The sequence below is a fragment of the Caloenas nicobarica genome, chromosome 4, assembly GCF_036013445.1.
Source record: "Caloenas nicobarica isolate bCalNic1 chromosome 4, bCalNic1.hap1, whole genome shotgun sequence".
Lineage (NCBI taxonomy): Eukaryota > Metazoa > Chordata > Aves > Columbiformes > Columbidae > Caloenas > Caloenas nicobarica.
Window position 1 is genome coordinate 66,775,112 of NC_088248.1, and position 19,094 is coordinate 66,794,205.

At 38.4% G+C, this 19,094-nt stretch overlaps 1 protein-coding gene across 3 annotated transcripts in view; it reads left to right on the plus strand.

The window, feature by feature from the left end:
* KIAA0232 (KIAA0232 ortholog) overlaps positions 1 to 19,094 on the plus strand; it is a 70,204-nt gene that overhangs the window by 16,389 nt on the left and 34,721 nt on the right. The window contains exons 2-3 of one of the 3 annotated variants that reach the window (XM_065634091.1): positions 3,173 to 3,676; positions 17,723 to 17,860. In XM_065634091.1, the coding sequence (XP_065490163.1) occupies positions 3,446 to 3,676; positions 17,723 to 17,860 (369 nt within the window). In that variant the 5' untranslated portion in view covers positions 3,173 to 3,445. The remainder of the gene's footprint in view (positions 1 to 3,172; positions 3,677 to 17,722; positions 17,861 to 19,094) is intronic. The other 2 variants (XM_065634092.1, XM_065634093.1) reach the window with 2 other exon arrangements.

Consider the following 19,094-nt stretch of genomic DNA (forward strand, 5'->3'; position numbering starts at 1 on the left):
TGAACTTTTCAAATAGGTCATCCTTAACTTCTCTGGACAAGCTGTTCCAGTGTCTCATTGCCCTCATCATAAAAAATGTCTTCCATATGTCCAATCTAAATCTATCCTCTTTCAGTTTAAAACAATTGCCCCTTGTCCTGTCACTACAGGCCCTCCCAGATAGTCTGTCCCCAGCTTTCTTATAAGCCCCCTTTAAGTATTGAAAGGCTGCAGTAAACTATCGCTGGAGCTTTCTCTTCTCCAGGCTGAACAATCCAATCCCTCTGAAGATTTTCATGGCCCTGTTCTGCATCTGCTCAAACAAGTCCATGTCTTTCTTGTACTGGGGACCCCAGAGCTGGATGCAGTGCTCCAGGTAGGATCTCACAAGAGTGGAGTAGAAGGGGAAAATCTCCTCCCTCAACCTGCTGGACATGCTTCTTTTTATGCAGCCCAGGATACGGTTGTCTTTCTGGTCTGCAAGCTCTGGCTCATGTCCAATTTTTCAACTACCAGTATTCCCAAATCCTCTTCTGGGCTGCTCTCAATCCATTCACCCCTCAATCTGAATTGACATTGGGGATTGATCTGACCCAGGTTCAGGACCTTGCGCTTGGCCTTGTTGAAGTTAATGATGTTCGCATATGCCCAGTCCTCAAGCCTGTCAAGGTCCCTTGGGATGACATCCCTGCCCTCCAGCATGTCAACTGCACCACACAGCTTGGTGTCACCTCCTGTGAACTTGCTGAGTGTGCACTCCGTCCCACTGTGTCTCTGTCACTGATGAAAATACTAAATAGTATTGGTCTCAGTATGGACCTTAGAGGGACACCGCTCATTACTGGTTTCCACTTGGACATTGAGCCATTGACTGTAACTCTTTGGACATGGCCATCCAGCCAATTCTTTATCCATCCATGAAATCCATATCTCCCAACTGAGCAGCAAGGATGTTGTGTGGAACCATGTCAGAGGCCTTAAAGAAGTCTACATAGGTGACATTTATAGCTCTTCTGTTGTCCACTGATGCAGTTGCTTTTGATTGAAGTAACTCCATTTCCAGAAGCCCGTTGCTTTGCTAAATGGATACTCAAAACCTTCAATGAAAAATGTGATCACCTTAACCAAACCCTTTCCATCCCATCTCTCTTGACTGATTTTGACAGTATCTTTGCAAATGAAAGACTACTTGGAAAGTGTGTTTGCTGTACTTCTCCATTCCCTGTACATTCGGTAAAAGAAAAGATTATGGGTAGAGGAGAGACCTCCTGAATTAGAATAAACGAATTTCTTGTTTGGTCACTTTCTCACTTTTTTTTTCCTGGTTTTCCTCCCCATTCACCCTTTCATAATTCCCCTTTCCAGTGGAACTTTCTGTCATCTCTGTCAAAAAGTTGATTTCCTGAACATTCAGGTAGTTCTGCTCCGTGTCTCAAAAAAGACAAATCAAGAGTGTTAGTTTTCCCAGATCTTTGAAACATGAGATTTGGAGGGGCTCGCTGGGATTGTGGCATTAACTTAGGGAGAGTGCTCACCACATGCTGTGATGTGGAACACCAACAGGAGAAGGATGAAAGAGCTTGGGCTTGTTGCTCTTAATTTGGAGTATCTTGGTTACAATGTTAGACTTTTCTCATACTTTCCATTCTCTAATTATGTGATGAAGCAGTAACCTCCAGGCTCTGTGAAGGGTATTCCTACCTACTCTTATTTGTGCTTACTTGTGAGATTCTGACTAATACAAACATGTTACTGACAAAGACTGAATACTCTTGGGTTACCTACTTTCTCAAAATGAACATTGCCATTAGAGAAGTAAGGGGACTTTAGTGTAGCGACTGCAGCAACTGATTATAATGAATTTCTTTTTGATGATGTCTCCATTGACTCAGTAAAGATCTGGAATATACAGTTGTGCCTGGGTGGTACCTCCTAAAAACTATAATCTTTTGTTGTGTGGACATGGGTAGCAAGTGTAAGGTCACCCTTCAGTTTTCTTTGGCCACAAAACACATGCTGCCCTCATGAAATGCTGCACACAGTATATAATTTAGATAGTTGTATTAGATGATGTCTGTTTTGAGTGTGGTGGTTATCTTGCAGTGGGGCTGAAACAAACCAGTAGATTTTGCTTAGATCCTTTAGTCTTTGTTTCCTTTCAGTGAAGAGAGATTTCCTGCTAGGATTTGAGCTTTGTTTTCTCTTGCTGAAAAGCTGGAGAGGAGAGAGAAGGCCTACACAAATGACAGATTGGCATGTGGTTGATTGGCAGACTGGTCCAAAAATGCCTTTTTTGGACCAGGTTCTTCTGGGTTAGAGGGCAGGATGTCTGCGTGTGTGGTTCTTGCACCTTCTGCCCCTTACTTACCAAGACTGATTTGGGATTGTGGGTGGTCTTAAGTCTTAGGATGGTTTGTCTGTTTTAGGATATGGTTTAGAGTTTAAGCTCTCAGGTAAGACTTGTGTATGCTTTCTGTAAAGAGAGTTCAGTGTTAATTCTGGCACTGATAAATGATGTTCTGCTTGAATTTTTTAAGTTATTCCAGAGATTTTTATTTTTATGAGGACAGATTTTGGATGATAAAATGCTTAACTATACTGAGGCAAGGCAAATATTGAAACTAAAAAAAAAAACCCCACCAAAAATACGCAAGCCTGAAGGTAGCAACTATTTAGTGGTAGGATTGGTGAAACTCCTGGCCAGATGAATTTCATGAATTCAGTATTTTATGAACGAGACATTTTTTTTCTATTCCAGAAATGCAAATCGGTGCAAACCAATAGGACGATATTGTCTTCTAGTGATGCAAAATATACAGTCAGTCTTTATGCAAACTAGCGTAGGGGGTTTTTTTTATCAAAGTGGTGGTTTTTTAGCTGATAGTGAAAGTAATAAAATCTCAACTTTCCCATAAAGCTAGGTCAAACTTGTATTTCAGTCAAGGGATTAGTTGTGAAGTCTTTCATCAGGGTCTCCCTTCTTGCCTTAAAAGGTACTTTTTCTAAAAGTCACCTTTAAACTTGGGATGCTTCCTGTTGCTCTTCAAAATGGCACTGAATAGGTGTACTATATATGTGGATTAAGCAGTATGTAAATGACTGCTTTCTAAATTGGGTGGGTTTTTTTCACTGTTTACTATAATTCATGTATGGATACATATTATCACAACTTATCATTTTTTCCTCTTTATAGGTCCTGCTGGGGACTTGCATCTGGCCTCAATGTGAAATTAAGGTAGAAAAACACATCTACATATGTGTTTGCTATTAGGAGTTAGTTTATTCACTGATCATACCTGAAGAGTGATGTTCGTCTCTAGACGGCTAACTGCCAGGAAATATAAATGATTGTCCTAGAAGTCAAGCCTCTCTCCTATTTACTGGAGTGAAAATCACCTCCAGATATCGACGGAATATCAACTACAGAAAATGCTTCACGTTATAAGGATGCCAACCACCTAGATTCATGCGCCCTATCTGTACAGTTGTTGTGGATGGTTTGCCATCTGAAAGCTCCTCAAGCTCTTATCCAGGCCCTGAATCTGTTTCTGAAATGTCTCTGCTACATGCTTTGGGTCCAGTGCAGACCTGGCTGGGACAAGAGCTAGAGAAGTGTGGCATTGATGCCATGATTTATACTCGGTATGTCCTCAGTCTTCTGCTGCATGATAGCTATGACTACGACCTGCAGGAACAGGTATTTACATATTTTAGATGTTGTCCAGTGAAAGTGAGTTTTTGTATCAGTTATGTTTTGTGTATCATACGTGGGCATGGCTCAGATCGGGGGGGGTGGTTGTCTTTCAGTGTGTGGGTGGAAGGGGGGCTTTAAACCACACGGGAATCAAATCTGATGGGTGAAGTGAGATTAATGTAGTTAGTTTGCTGTACAAACAATTACATTAAACAAAATTTTCACATTGCAACAATTGATATCAGAATGGTTGTGTCATAAATGCAGACCTGCAGTACTCATGATTATGAGGTTAATTTAATATTGGAACATTAGCAACTAATAAAATTACTGTAAATTGTGTGTCAAATTGGCCTGCCTCACAGTAGTTTGTAGACTCTCCATCACTTCTCCTCATGGATTTAATCTTGTGCTATTTTCAGTAGAGGACAAAAAAACCACCCCTTTTTTATCATTGAAGTATTTAAGATACATTATTGCACATACATTATTCATGTCTTTTTAAAAAAGAATGTTAATGCTGAATCCTGATAAAAGGCATGCAAAAGAGTTGTGGAACAGTGAGTTGCTACACATGGCTGTAATTCAGAAAAGGTGAGGGAAGAAAAGTGAAGCTGTGTATCGAATAGGTACAACTCTATTACTGTTCCCATGTGCCTTTATTGCTATGGATTTTATGTGTTCCTAGAACATACTTTTCAATCCTGATTTCACCTCTTTTTTTTTTTTGATAAATTTTAATTTCTCTGCATCATCAACTTATATCAAAATACTTTTAATGGTGGAGTTTTCTGGATATAGGACTTGGGGAAGTCCTGGTGTTTTCAAGAAGGGATGAGGATGCTGTTGATCATAGACTTTGTCTTATGAGGTGGCTGTGATTACAGTGGGAAGGAAAGGAAGCAAATACATTTTATTTGGTGGCTTAATTATTAGTTCTTTTTGTTGCTGTTGTTTTTGGTTATACTTCACACAGTGCTACCTAACTGCTTCAGAGCTTCTGTTGTTTTCAAGTTTACCTTTTAAAAATCCATCAAGAGCAGGGCAGGGTATTGTGGAATAGATGTAGATGTAGCTGAACCAGAAAAAAAGTCATGTCAGATGCTGCCAGTTTCTGAACTCTTAGCATCCATTACTGTGCATAAAGCCTTCATGTTTCTCTTCTGCAGAAGAGAAAACTTCATGTGCAAAAGTAATTTTTATTCGAAAGTTTATCTGGCAGCAGTGGAAGTCGCCACAAACAACCTCATGACTAATGATAATAATAATAATACCACTGTAAACACTCTTTGTAATGTACCTTAACAGTGAAGTCATTTAGGGCTTGGTCAGATGTGAATAGCTGTATTTTAGAAGGGGACAGAATAAATTTCCAAAACCTGTTTGAAAGGAGGATGTGGGGTGAGAACAGAAAAAAGAAACCAAGTGAAACCACACCAGAATTTGAGGAGCTTTATAGATATCCCTGTGGCCTTGGGGAAAAATGAAGGCCTGTTTCTTTTCAGTCCATTTTAGAACGTAGTCGTAACTGTATAGTCACTACTGTGATAATTTGAAATGACTGAAGTGCCAAAATTAGTTTTCTTTTTATCAGGCTTTGTAAGAAGCAGCGTAACTATATTATGAAAACCTCATTCACTTTATTTCTTGTTTCAATACCTTACCTGTGTGCTTTGTGGGTTGATAGCAGAGCTTTAAGGAGTGGGTCGTCTTTATCCAAATTGATTATCTGAACCTAATGAGCCAAAGAGGGAAGGATGCCCCATGCTGACAGGGTAGCCAAAACCTGTGTTGCTGAGCAGGTGCTGTAGTACAAATGTACAGAATGCCTTCTGAACGACATCAAGATGTGAAGAAGCTGGAAGTTTCTTTTTCCACCTCCTGCAATTAGATCCTACTTATAACGTACTTTTATTGCATATGTTCCCTCTACTTCAGATAACAGTTTTCTAAGTTTTGAGACCTAATACCAACTTAGTTTTGGAATGCTATTGTGTAATAATGATTGGATGCATACATTGTGAACCATACTGCTACCTAATTCCTTTCTCAAATAGCTTAGTCTTTAAAGACTGCAAACACAAATTTCTTATGTGGACAACTGAGGAAATCTTAAAACACACATGCTTGTTCTTTTATTTATTTTACTTATTGCCTACTAATTATTTGTATGACTTGGCGTTTTAAAATTAGTTTTAGTTAAGTCATTCAGAAATAAGAAAATCTGTGCTCTAAAGCAGTTTTAATCCAATTTTGGTGATGAGTACAACATTGAGACAAAGGGGAAAAACAAATACTAGTGTTGTATAGAAATTGAGGATGAGTGCAGCAATTAAACATCTAAATGAGAAACAATTTAGGAGTAAAATATTGAGAGTTGCTGAGCTCCTTTAATTCAGATGAATTCCAAAGAAGAGTTGTTTCTTGACATCTCAGGAATTTTTTCTCCCATACAATTCCTTTGACTTTTGAGAAAGATGACAGAATTTCCACAGAAAGAACTGTTCTCAGTAGTAGATTTATTGCAGTGATTTCTCCCCAGCTTAGGGGGCAGCTACAAAGAGGACAGAGGCTCTCTCTTCACAAGGAGCTCTATGGAGAAGACAAGGGACAATGGGTCCACGTTGTGCTGGGTGAGGTTTCATCCTGAGAAAGAAATTTTTTTTTTTTTTTTTTTTTTTCTTGCATAGTGATAACAGTCATTCACTGGAACAACCTCCTGAGGAACGTGAGTCCACGTTGCTGGAGGTTTTCAAGATGCTATAGGATAGAGTGCTGGATAATCTTATCTAGGCTCTCTTTCTCTCAACAGGTTGGACCAGATGAACTTTTGAGGCCCCTTCCAACCTGAGCTGTTGATTAGAAGCATAGAATAATTTTGGTTGGAAGAGACCCTTAGGATCATTGAGTCCAACCATAACCTAGATCTAGCACTAAACCTTGGCCCTAAGAAACTCACCCATATGTCTTTTGAACACCTCCAGGGTTGGTGACTCCACCACTTCCCTGGGCAGCCTGTTCCAATGCCTGATAACCCCTTCCCTGATGAAATGTTTCCTAATATCCAATCTGAACCTTCCCTGATGGAACTTGGGGCCATTTCCTCTTGTCTTATCACTTACTACTTGGGAGAAGAGACCAACCCCCTCCATGCTACAACCTCCTTTCAGGCAGTTGCAGACAGCGATCAGGTCTCCCCTCAGCCTCCTTTTCTCCAGGCCGAACAGCCCCAGCTCCCTCAGCTGCTCCTCATCACACTTGTGCTCCAGGCCCCTCACCAGATTCATCGCCTCCTCTGCTCTCCCTCTAGTACCTCAGTGTCCTTGTTATGATGCAGGGCCCAAAACTGAACACAGGATTCAAGATGGGGCCTCTTCAGCACCGAGTACAGTGGCACGATCACTGCCCTAGTCCTGCTGGCCACACTATTCCTGATACAAGCCAGGATGCTGTTGGCCTTTTTGGCCACCTGGGAACACACTGCTGGCTCATGTTCAGCTAGCTGTGAATCAACACCCCCAGATCCCCCTCTGCCAGGCAGCTTTCCAGCCACTCTTCCCTGAGCCTGTAGCGCTGCCTGGGGTTGTTGTGACCCAAGTGAAGGATTTGGCCGTGTTGAACCTCATACAGTTGGCATCAGCCCAACGATCCAGCCGGTCCAAATCCCTCTGTAGAGTCTTCCTACCCTTGAGCAGATCAACACTGCCACTCAGCTTGGTGTCATCTGCAGACTTACTAAGTGTGCACTCAATCCCCTTGTCCAGATCACTGATAGAGAGATTAAACAGAACAAGCCCCAGTACTGATACAGCAATGACTTCTGTTTTGAACAGGTTAAAAGGAATGTGTGGTCTCTGAAACCCTAGGATGGGATTACACTTACAAACAGTCCATTGCAATGTGCTTTGTGAGAGTGTGGTGAGGAAGACAAATTTATGAAGACTTAATCTTACAGATACTCTATAAATCGTCTTCATTAGAATGTTACCAACCAAAGTTAAGATGGTCGTTAAGATCTTTCCAACTCAGAATGTTGATGATATCATTAGCACTGTTTTAGTCGCTTCAGGGAGCCTCCTCCCGTGCTTGCTTTATAGTGTTGTGGTGTCATCAGCTGTAGCAGGGAAATGGACCTCTGAAGTCCTGGACAGAGGTTCTGTCAGGTAAGTACAGAAAGATTTAAAATAAAAAATAAATGAAAAAACATCTCCAACCTTACTAGGCATACCCAGCTGTTTAAGATACAGGTGTTATTGTGTTCTCAGTCACTTCTGTTTATGTTTAAGTATTTCAAAAGAATATGGGAGTCTTGATTGACTCGGTCTTTAGGGTTATTTTGGAGAATAAACAGGATGTTCCCTTCTGGTTTGTTAGTAATATAGAGTATGTGGTTTCTAGTCTTGATTCTTCTACAAACTTCTGTGACTTTGGTTGTTTGACCTCTTTTCCTGCAATATTATCTGTCTCTGTATGGTGGGGTGGTTTGAAATGTGGATAGAAGATAAGATGTGTTTAAGGGTTTGGTGTGTGGGGTGGTTTTTTTTTTGTTGTTTCTTTGAGGAGTGGGCGTGAGTCTGGTTTTGGGAGTGTTTTAGTTTTGGTTTTGCTTGGTTTTGTTTGGTTTGTTTGTTTTTTATTATTACTGTTTATTTCATACTTTGCCGAATTATAGTGGTCTCTGTTGGGTATCATTACATGGACATAGGCTCAGTATCACAACACGATAATAAGTTACAAGTTTTCAGAGAGTTGATAGGGGCTTTTTACAAATACTTGTGTGTGGGGCTGTGGAGGGAGGCACAGTACAAAAAACAGGTGAAAGTGAAACCCTAAAAAACTGCAACCAAATTTTACTAGAATGTTTGCAGTTTTTATTCTGACTCATTGTCTTGAACTGAAATATCTATTAAAATATTGTGAAAATTGATAAGCAGGTATGTTTTGCCCAGCTGTGTTTCAAAGCACTAGAGAGCTTTCAAGAAAGAATCTTGTTTATGGTAAATTACACTATGGTAGCAAGATCTTCCAGAGTTGCTGTGGTTATACATATGTTATATATATCTATGAAGAATTACATTAACACCTCCTAAATACACACCTTTAAAATGTTTTTTAAAAAATGTTTGGAAACCACTGGTGTTGAGGAAAACCTCAAAAGATTGATATGGATTTAAAGACACCGATGGTAACTAAAGTGCAGAGTGTTTCTGTTAAGTATATATGCTTTCATCATTTGCATTTTATTACTGATTTTTCTCATTTTGGAATAAAGGATAGATTAAGGAGAAAAAGTTCTGGAATTACTGACAGATCTTTAACCTTTGGGGACTCACAAAATTGCTGTTGGGGAGATCCGAATATTGTGAGACAGCATTTTGACTTCAGGCTATACTGGTTTTTAATCAGAATGGCTTGCTCTTACGTTAAACCAACTAGGTGCCTTAAAGGTTTCCGATTGTTCTTTAAATGCTAATTTAAAGTATATTTGTAGATATGTGTGTTCTCAAAGTAGTTTGTGATACAGTAAATATTGCATTAAGATAGTATAATCTGTGTGAAGTGGAAGGCATTGCCTTAAAATAGATTTTGTGTGAAACATTATTTCATTTATCTTTATTTGTACAGTATTAAAATCAGTGTTCTGTGTTGTATCTTTTATATACTACTTGTAGCTGTTTCCAAATATAACAAGTTCATGGTTTTTTGCCTGCAGACTGTTCTCCCTTTTGAAGGGATGGAGCATTTATTAAAAAAGACCCACAACCCAAAACCCAAACCCAACAGCTAGACAGTCTGAGAGATAAAGGCTTTGTTTAGAAGCCTTTAGTCATGCAGCATGAAGGTATAAATGCATTTGTTATGCATATTTTCTGAATCAAGTGACTTCTGTTGCTTTTGATCTGCTCCTTTCAACTAATTTTTGGAAAGTGACTTTTTTTTTCTGACCCTCAAAAGTAAAAATCCTAGAAAAGTTTTGATTTTTTTTTTTTTAAAGAAAATATTTTCTGAACTCACAGAATTAAGTAGCTGTTGTAGTGGAAACTCTGCTCTTCTGTGACCAGCATGAGTTTTTTTTCTTTTTGTTTTTTCACTGTGTAAAAGAGAGGATTTAGTTCTGGAAGTCTAATTATTTGTAGACTGATTTGAAGTAATTCCATTCAGGTAATCTTTTACATGGAGGGATAGAAAAAGGCTGCAGAATGGTAGCTACACTTCTGCTGACTGTCTGATCATAGTTTTTATTCTTGCTTCTTCATCATTAGTGCATACATATTTGAAGTCCAAAATATGGCTTTCTTTTTTGTATTAAGAGAAGAACAGAGGAGTAGAAAAGATATCTTAGCCCGCATACGATAATTTTTAGGTCTTTACTCTGTGGCTTTATCTCTGCAAATGCTTCTGGCCTGTCACTCTGAACTGGGCTGGGGATGTCATTGCCAACTCCTCTGCATTTGGTGAGTGTGTGCTGGTGACAGGGGAGGCTTCGCTTGCTGCTCATAGCACTTGGTGCACCTGCTGGGTTCCAAGATCCAGCTGAACGCTGGGCACTTGTTCTCCCTGCCATCCCACGCTAACCCAGTAGAGGGACCTGATGTCTGATTTATATTCTGGTAATGGATATTTCAATTTTCACATGTATATTTTAGAGGGAAGGGAAATGACTGTGGGTCATTTAAATGCAGGGGTTTTTTTTAATGCATTAAAATATGCAGAGTATAGTTCAGCTATAGCAGGGTAATGCTGCGTGACTGCTGCACACAAGTGTCATTAAGTTTCAAAGTTCACCAGCAACATGTAGAAGTAAATTTCTTGAATGCAAAACATTTTCAGTTTAGTTTGTATTTGTGTTACTGGTTATTATATCGAGTAATGCAACATTCCAGTAGGAACTTTTTTTTTTTTTAAACTTTCTGGCCTTAGTTTTTTTAGTCATTATCCAAACTAAGTACATAAAATCCAAGTTGTGGAAATTTCCCCTTTTCCCTCCTTTGTTAATTTTTAGTTAGCGTTTAACTTGTTAATTATGAGATAGCTGCTCTGTTCTGTATTTCTGTCTTGGTGACTGTCAGGTGTGGGGTAGATCTGGAGTATCATGGGCTATGCATTTGTATTCTTTATTCTGTTTTGAGGCTAAGAATCACAGTGGCAGGGGGTGGAGTTCAGTTCCAGGCTTTCGAGATCATTTTATTTGTGAAGCTGTACAGTTTTCAGAGTGCTCAGCTTCAGCTGATCTGTTAGTGGAAAAGCATTTGTTCAAGGACTCTGGTTATCTGAGGAATTTTTCTTTCATACTCTCTTCTGCCTTTTGTACTGGTGTGAGTGGTCACGTTGAAATGTTGATTCCTTTGCAAACATATCTGTTCCAATGTGTGAAACATCCATTTCAAGACATCAAACTTACATAGTGTCTGTGGTGCCTATCTGATGTGCTATCCTATTGAAATAGACACGTCTGGGTAATATAGTTACACGTTATCATTAGCTTCTGCTCTGAGTAATCAAAGCTGTCCTTTAAAACAGTTCTACATTACCTCTTGTGACTTTCTAAGTAGCATGTTGTGTGGCTCTCACAGCCACATAAAAAGAATAACAATCACTTTTTAAATTGTTATGACTACTAAGGAATTCTCACAAAGGCTCACGTAACGCAAAGCAGAGATATAAGCTCAAGTGCCAAGTTGGTTAGTTGTCCTAACAGTCAGGATTTATTTGCAGCCACCTCTGTGCTGATACAATTGTATTGTTTCAGATTCCGGGGGTAGCTGAGATACCTCCTTAGTGTTCTTGGCACAGTAGACCATTGCATGACGGTACCTTCAACACATGCCTTCAAGAATAGGTGTGCTTTGCCTGTACTGTCTGAAGTCAGATAATAACAGTGGTCTGTGATGCTTACCACACATCATTTTCCCCCAAGGCCAAGAGGTCTAACATAAATAATGTGAAAGCTTCTCCAGTCATAACATGTCCCTTTTCAGGTCTCTGGAGCCTGTAGTAGCAGTTTCTGTTGAGTTCTTGGCTTTCTTTTCTGCCATGTAGGTAAGATGTACAAGTGAAATGGTGTCTTTATAGCTGTAGCTATGGTCTTGCTAAATTTTCTTCTTTTCTGCTTTTACTTTAATAGAAAAAACTGTGAAGGCAGCCTGCTAAACAGACATAGGATTTCAACAGATGCAGCATTTGCATGTTCTCCTGCTCTTGGGAGTGGGTGTGATCAAATTTCTTCTGCTTGGTTTCAGCCTAGAGTAACTTCTAATTAGTGAGCAACACACAGACTGCCCTTTCAAGTTGGTAGGGTTATAAACAAGAGTTTATAATTGACAGAAACTTGGATTACAGGATTCTATACTCAGATGGATTGGTTTTGATAGGTAGAGTTCTTCCCTGCCTGCAGATAGCGGAATTATCAATCTCGAATGCCTCGAGGACCTGGATGTTGTAGCAGTGCCTGATATCGTCAGCTGTTCTGCTGCGGTTCAACTGCCTGGGATTGTCACGTCCCAGTTACCGCAACTGGGAAGGAGGTGACTGTAGCAGCCAGATGGTTCTCTGGCTTTTCACAAAAAGTCTAATATTATTCTTTTTCCTCTGGTAATACCTGGATTTGGAGTAATTATCTAACATTAAAGAACATTTTCCAGTCTTCTCCATTCATGGTAGCATAGTTTTTGACGTGGAAAAGACTTGTGCTGCTCTCTGAAAGTGTATTTATGTGGTGGTTGTCTGCAGAACCTCTTGTTGAGTCTCTTTTGGAGAATATAAGCTGAGCTTGTGCCACTGTTCTTGTGCTTGCTTCTGAATTGTCTTGCATATGTATTATCTCATTATCTTCGTCTCAGTCTGAGGCAGCCTGTGAGGAATGTCTGAGCTGATCCTGGCCCTTTATAGACCTTTCTCATTAATTATAATGAGATACAATGTTGAGGGGAAGTATGTTTTCAGGGAAGATCATTAAAGGTATTTACACAATCTGCTTCTGTATAATCTTAGAGGTAAAATACACATGTGATCTGTTGCAGTTTTCCCCAATTCTCCATTGTGAGATCCTCCTAGAGGTAGTGAGGGCCTGTTCCATTATGGCTATTTTTTTTCCCATTCCTTACTTACCAAAATATCTGAAGAACTGATTTTTCAAGTTCTTTGAATAACTTTTTGGAAAAACTTTCTTGTAGTGCGCAGTAGTTCATACTTGTTGATATGAGCATTGCATTTAATTAAACATCGATGCTGTAAAAACTGCTATTGCCAGAAGAGTCCAGGACTGCTGGACTACCTGGGTTTTCCTTATGTCACATTATAGAGTCTTTGTTTTCTTTTATTTACTAAAAACCTAGATAGCTGACACTGACTTAAGGTAACTGATGATAGACTTCAGCAGGGAAATTTTCTGGAGTGTGTGTTGGTATTCAGGGATTATTTGGGGTGTGTTTGTGGAGAGAATGTGAATGCCTTTAGAATGCTGCTGTCTTGAGTTGAGACTCTTCTGTCTCATAGGCAAAGATCTGCAAATTCTGTAGTTGTATAAAACATTTTGGGGTTTTTGGTGTCCATGACCATGGTATAGCAGTTGGCTTGGGTGATCTCTCGTTCTGGTTTTGAGCTTCTTTCTAAGAAGCGACAACATATTCATTCACTCTTCACTCTGTCCGTATGAACATTCATTCTGTTTTCCCCTTTGGCCTGTCCAGTAATTTGATGATGTCTTTTAATGGCATTTGAGCATCTTCAAAAAAGTTTTGTAAGAAAGGTTTCTCATACAGCTTGGTAGAGGAGTCTGCAGACTAATGCCCCAGTTTGGAACAAGCAGACAAAACTTAATCTTTATGTGCTGCACTGGGCAGGAACTGGCCACAGTCTGTAGACATACAGCTCCAAGCTGTTAATGGCAAAAATACTGATCAACTGCTCTACTGAGTGTTTGCCAAATGTTTGCTCCCTTTTAAAAAAAACCCTGTAGGTAAGTTTTATCCCCTTCCTTGAAGATATCTCTTAATCTGTTAACTGAGAATTATAAGAAGGAAAAATTGTTCATGTTTGTTACTGATTCTTGCAGGACTCTACTTGCATACCTTAATTTTTGGGAATTCTTTTTCACATTAGATTATAGTGTCTGGACATTTGGGTTACTTATTGTGATGGTATTCCTTGAGTTGGATTCTTAAAGGTAGAGACTCTGTGTGGGTGATTATTTTGTATTTGAGAAATTATGACATGGAATACTTATTTTTTTGTATGAACTTGTTACTAGAACTTGCTTTTTGAAGCAGCGCATTTTGGCTGGCCAGCAATGACTTATATGAGAGCAAGAAATGTCAATTTGATAATATGCTTGAATGGCAACCAGTTTATGCAGAAATTAAAATGCTCAAAGAAGAGGAGTTCTTCAAAATTCTCTGATTCGGAATTTTTTTAACTCGTTTTTTTATTCTCTTTTTTGAGAGAATGGAAATTCTTGCCCTAAAGTCTCTCGTATATAATTTTTAATAGAAATGTTGACCACGTAGATAATTAAGGCTGTTCAGTAAATTATCTGAAAACTTGATATATGTTTGTTCATCATTTTAGTGTGTAACTAATTCAGTCTGTAGCGCATTTACACAGGTAGAATCTTAGAGAATTAGTTTCCCTGAACTTACTTTAAGCGGAAACAAACAAACAAGAAATTAAAACATGTTTTTCTGCTGATTTGATCTCCTATTTGGTGAGTTTTTTGATCAGGTTATTAAGTCTGATTACTTTCCTGGGTGTTCTGCGGATAAGGCAAATTTTAAGCTTGTTTGCTTACCTGAGTCGAAACTGGGACCTTGAGTCATCGAGTGTTTCTGCATCAGTGAACTTGACTCCAGCTTTTATGAAATATGGGTAGTTCCTGGAAGATTCTTGAAGTAGGTTTTAACACTGATTTTCTATTTATGTAGACTGTGAGCTTCAAAACAATTTTCGGTCTTATCACAAGGTGCCATATTTGTTCCCTTACTGATAGTAGATATTTCTCTATTTCTAACAAATCAGTACCAAACTTGCTTTTCTTTTGCTTCTCCAATTTCTTGGTAGTGTGGAGGGAAGTGGTGGAATTGCTACTTTTGCATAGTTAAGCAGAAGAAACAACTTAGAAATATCTTTTAAAAATTTGCACCTATATATTAATTCAGGATTGAATTAAGCACTCCAAATACTGGATTTCTTGAGGCAGCATTAGCATAAAGAATACAGATACCTCACCAACATTTTTTTAGCCACATTTATGGTTCTTAAGTTATTCTTGTCATGAAACTTTGCGTTTTCAGTGTCCTTAGAGTTAATTTCTAATATGAAATTATCTAGTTACATAGTAGGTAGGTACAGTTTGACTCTGAAGAGTAGATGTTTAAATAGCAGTTTAAGTACTCAAACTTGAATTTTTCCAATATTCAGATGGCCTCAGCTTCCTATTGATATTTATGTAATATTGGGTGGTCATCCCTTAAAAATTTAAGTAGTGGTAGTTTGTTTTAAATATAAGAATCTTGTAAGCCTAATTTCTTTTTTTTTTTTTTTTTTCCATGTGTATGCATGCTTTTAAAATCGGTACGTTTGGGATGGCATTGCTTTTATGAAATATTAAGTGACCACGGAACAGAATTGTGAAAATTCAAAGTTATCATAAAGCTCTTGCATTAAAATGAGCGTTATCATATAATCTCCAGTTCTGTTAAGTAACAAGGATAAACAAAGGCATCTAGTAGCTGAAGAGAACAGAAGTCCCTAGTGATTCTTTCCATGTGAAGTAACTAGTTTACTTACCTTCGTGCATACTGGATGTTTTGTTGAACCACTTGCCTTCATGTTTGTCATTGAATTAATATTTTACAGTCTACGAAGTAAACCTATTAACAAGCTCCTGACCGCTGGAGACAAAGGAAAAAAAAGTGTGACAGAAAGCAAGAGATTAATTTAAACCATTTGAAACTACTGGATTGACTTTATTATTATTATCAATTTAGTCATCATAAAAGCAGAATTCCACTTGGTTTATGTGTCACATCAAGTTCTACAAATTCACTTTCTAGGGTATATGACATTTTCTTTTTTCTTGGCTGTTCTACTGTAATGTGTTTTTTGGTGGGGTGGTGTGGTTTTGGTTTTGTGTTTTGTGATGTGTTCTTTTTGTTTTGTGTTTTTTTTCTCTTCTAATTGATTTGGTGTGGTTCTGATGAAATGCTTTATAAATTTTTTTAAGTGTGAAGGTTCTCACTGCTCTGCTGCCATACTGCCAGCAAATAAGACCAGTAAAGCTCCTCTTGCAGAGATTAGCTTCAATGTACCAGTGCAAAGCAAAGCTTTGTTGGCAGAGATAAAACGAAGTACTTTAATATATAGCATTTTGGTAATGTTATTTTATAGTATAGATGTTGCCTTAATCAAATTTCCACCTAGGAGCAGAATACATGAGATTAACCTGGTGCACATTTGCTGGTGTGCCTAGATTTTTCGTTTTGAGTAACGTATTGCAAGTGGGTCTGGATTTCTTCATTTGCAATTGTGCCATGTGAGTGAGCAGGACGGGCTTTGGAAGCTGGTGGGCCATAGGTGGGTCTCATCAGCCTGTAAACTTTCACATGAATATTGGGAAGAGTTAGAGTGCTCTACAGCCTCATTGTGTATAAAGAAATATTTAAACTACAATTTTAGAAAAGACTTATAGATTTATTTTTTTAAAACTGAGTGTAGATGTGCACTGTGCATTGATCCTGTTTTCTGAGAATTTTTTCTATTATTTGTTTCTGTTGGTCCTTCTAATAGCAGAACAGTACCCTGTTCAAATTTCTTGTTTTAAAGGAACCACTGGCATCTTGCACACGTGTAAGGAAAAACAGAGTGACTGGTAGCTTTTTGTTCTTCCAGAACTAAATCCATTTCTTCAGTTTTGGTGATCAAATAAGACTTTAAGAAATAAATTAAAGAGATTTCTCTACTCTTTCCTGAAGGACTCGCTCATGTAGAATCATGAGCAGAAGCCATTTCAGTGGCTCCTTCTGAAGGCTGGTTGGTCTATCTCCACCTTCTTTTTTTGCATCTTGGTTGATTGCAGAGACAACAACTTTCTCTGACTGCTTGTTTTTACTTCATTTTGAAGCCATGAGGAATTGGGAGTTGTTTTAAAGGAGGGTTGACCTTAGCCTGGGTTTCATTAGAAGCAGTAACAGATCTGTTGAAAAGGCTGAAAGGGGTATGCTGAAAAACTGATTTAGATTAGCGTACATTAAAAGATGTTAAAGATTATTTTCCTGGTAGCCAAAATATTTTTTTGATGAGATGAAGACAGGAAATTGTGTATATATGTGAACAGATAGCGAAGAATAAGCAAGTCGGATAAAAAATTTTGTAAGTTCTGAAAAGCCACATAAAACAGATGCTATGTATCTTTAGATGGTTATATATAATACAATAGCGTTCTTCTTTGATTTTATTGTTCTTAATTAAATGTTCTTATATATATGGGAACCCAGCGCCCCTACCCCACAGTGTCTCATTTTCTTTTGAAATTAGTTCAGATTCATTTTAAAATAGGCACTGCTGTCTCTGATCGTAATGATGTTCATTGTTAGACTGAGTCGAAGGCTTTGTTCGGGGTTTAACATTGCATTTTCTTCTTTCTGCTTGCCTAGCTTTCTCTCTAATTTGATCCTAGCTCTGAACTACTTGGTTCTCATCATTAATTCCGAGATCAGTGAAACTCTAACATATTTTGTGTAAATTACAGTAATACATCTAATCATAAATTTGCCTTAAGATTATCTTTATGGACATGCTCTGCAATTGGAAAATATTGCAGTGAAGTGTGAGTAGCCTCTGTGTCCCATGAAAAATATATGTCCTTTTCTGAATAGTAAGTGCAAGTTTTCTGTAATCACATTAATCTTTAACTTGGCAAAAAGTAGTTTGTAGTAGATAGGATGAAGTTGTTTTTATTTTGAACAGTATGTTATTTTTCATCCTGTCTGTTCTGTTATCGTATGGAGATATTAATGTATTTTAAGTAATGTAATTTCTTTATTTTGATTTTAGGAGAATGACATCTTCCTGGGCTGGGAAAAGGGAGCTTACAAGAAATGGGGAAAGAGTAAGAAAAAGTGCTCTGATCTAACACTAGAGGAAATGAAAAAACAGGCTGCTGTCCAGTGTCTTCGCTCTGCTTCTGATGAAGTAAGTTTGGACTATTTAATAGATTCTTAAGACTTTATGCCCTTCTTTATGTTAGATATATTTAGCTTGTGATGCTTATAATTTAATTTAAAGGCTTCTTAAAATGCAAGTTCCACAAGAGTTCTCTGAGAGTTCTTTATTTTTCTGTAGGAAATTATGAAATCTGTGTATGGTAGCAGGATTTCACAAAAGAAATGTACTCACTAGTGTCATGCTTTCCTTTCTGTAACCCCTCACCTGTTCTTGTCAGGGATAGTTGCAATGCACCACTTTGTGCTGAAATTACCACAAAGCTTTGCATAAACATATTTCTTAAAATTTACTTTGTGTCGTGTATGAGCAGCAAGGTATGGAATGTTTGGGCAGAAAGCCATCTTGCTTTGTGCATGCTGTATGTGCAATCCAGAATTGCTAAATAAAATGCGATGTGTAGTAGTAGCCAATGTTCACTTTGCAGATTACATCGTTGAGTGGAAGTGGAGTTTGAAGTGCATTAAGTGGAGAAGGTGAGGAGAGGTGAAGGCAACAGGTTGAAAGAAAAGTGCCAGAGGCAGCAGATACCACATAGCTCAATAGAAAAGTAGAGAAAGGGAGAGGCCGTCCAAGGAAATGTTTAAAAAGAAAAAATAATTTGTAGCACAGGTCAATGAATGTTTTCCAAGGAGATTTCTCAGTCAGCAGAAATGAAAGTCTGTCTTGTAGTTTACAGAACTACAGAGACTCTGATCCGTCACTAGTGTAAGAAGAAACTCTACCCCGCCTTTACAGTCCAGTTGTGTTACTGCTCCATATGGCTTCCTAGCCACAGTTTGTGCTTGCGCAAACATTCGTGTGCTTATGTGGAAAACTGGATTGGGAAAGTGAAAAATTTTGTGAGATGAACCTGGTTGAGGTGGAGGAAATGTTAACACAGAGAGGATTCCTGGTCAGATTTGTAGCAGAGGCTCTAGTGCCAGCCAGAGCGAGGAAGGGATTTGGCCACGAATAACGAAGGAAGTGAGGCTGATTTGTGTGGTAGTTCCCACCACCACCACCTGCAGCAGCATCGCCACCCTACACTGGCTGGCTGTGAAGCTATTTGAGCATTTGTTCAGTTACTAAAGTACTAATTGACTAATAGGGAGATTTCTGAACTCCCATTTTCCCATTACTTATCCTAACAAAGTGATGCAAAATATAATTTTGTTGGTCATTTGCTCTGCTCTCGTAATTACAGAATATTGAGGTCAGCACT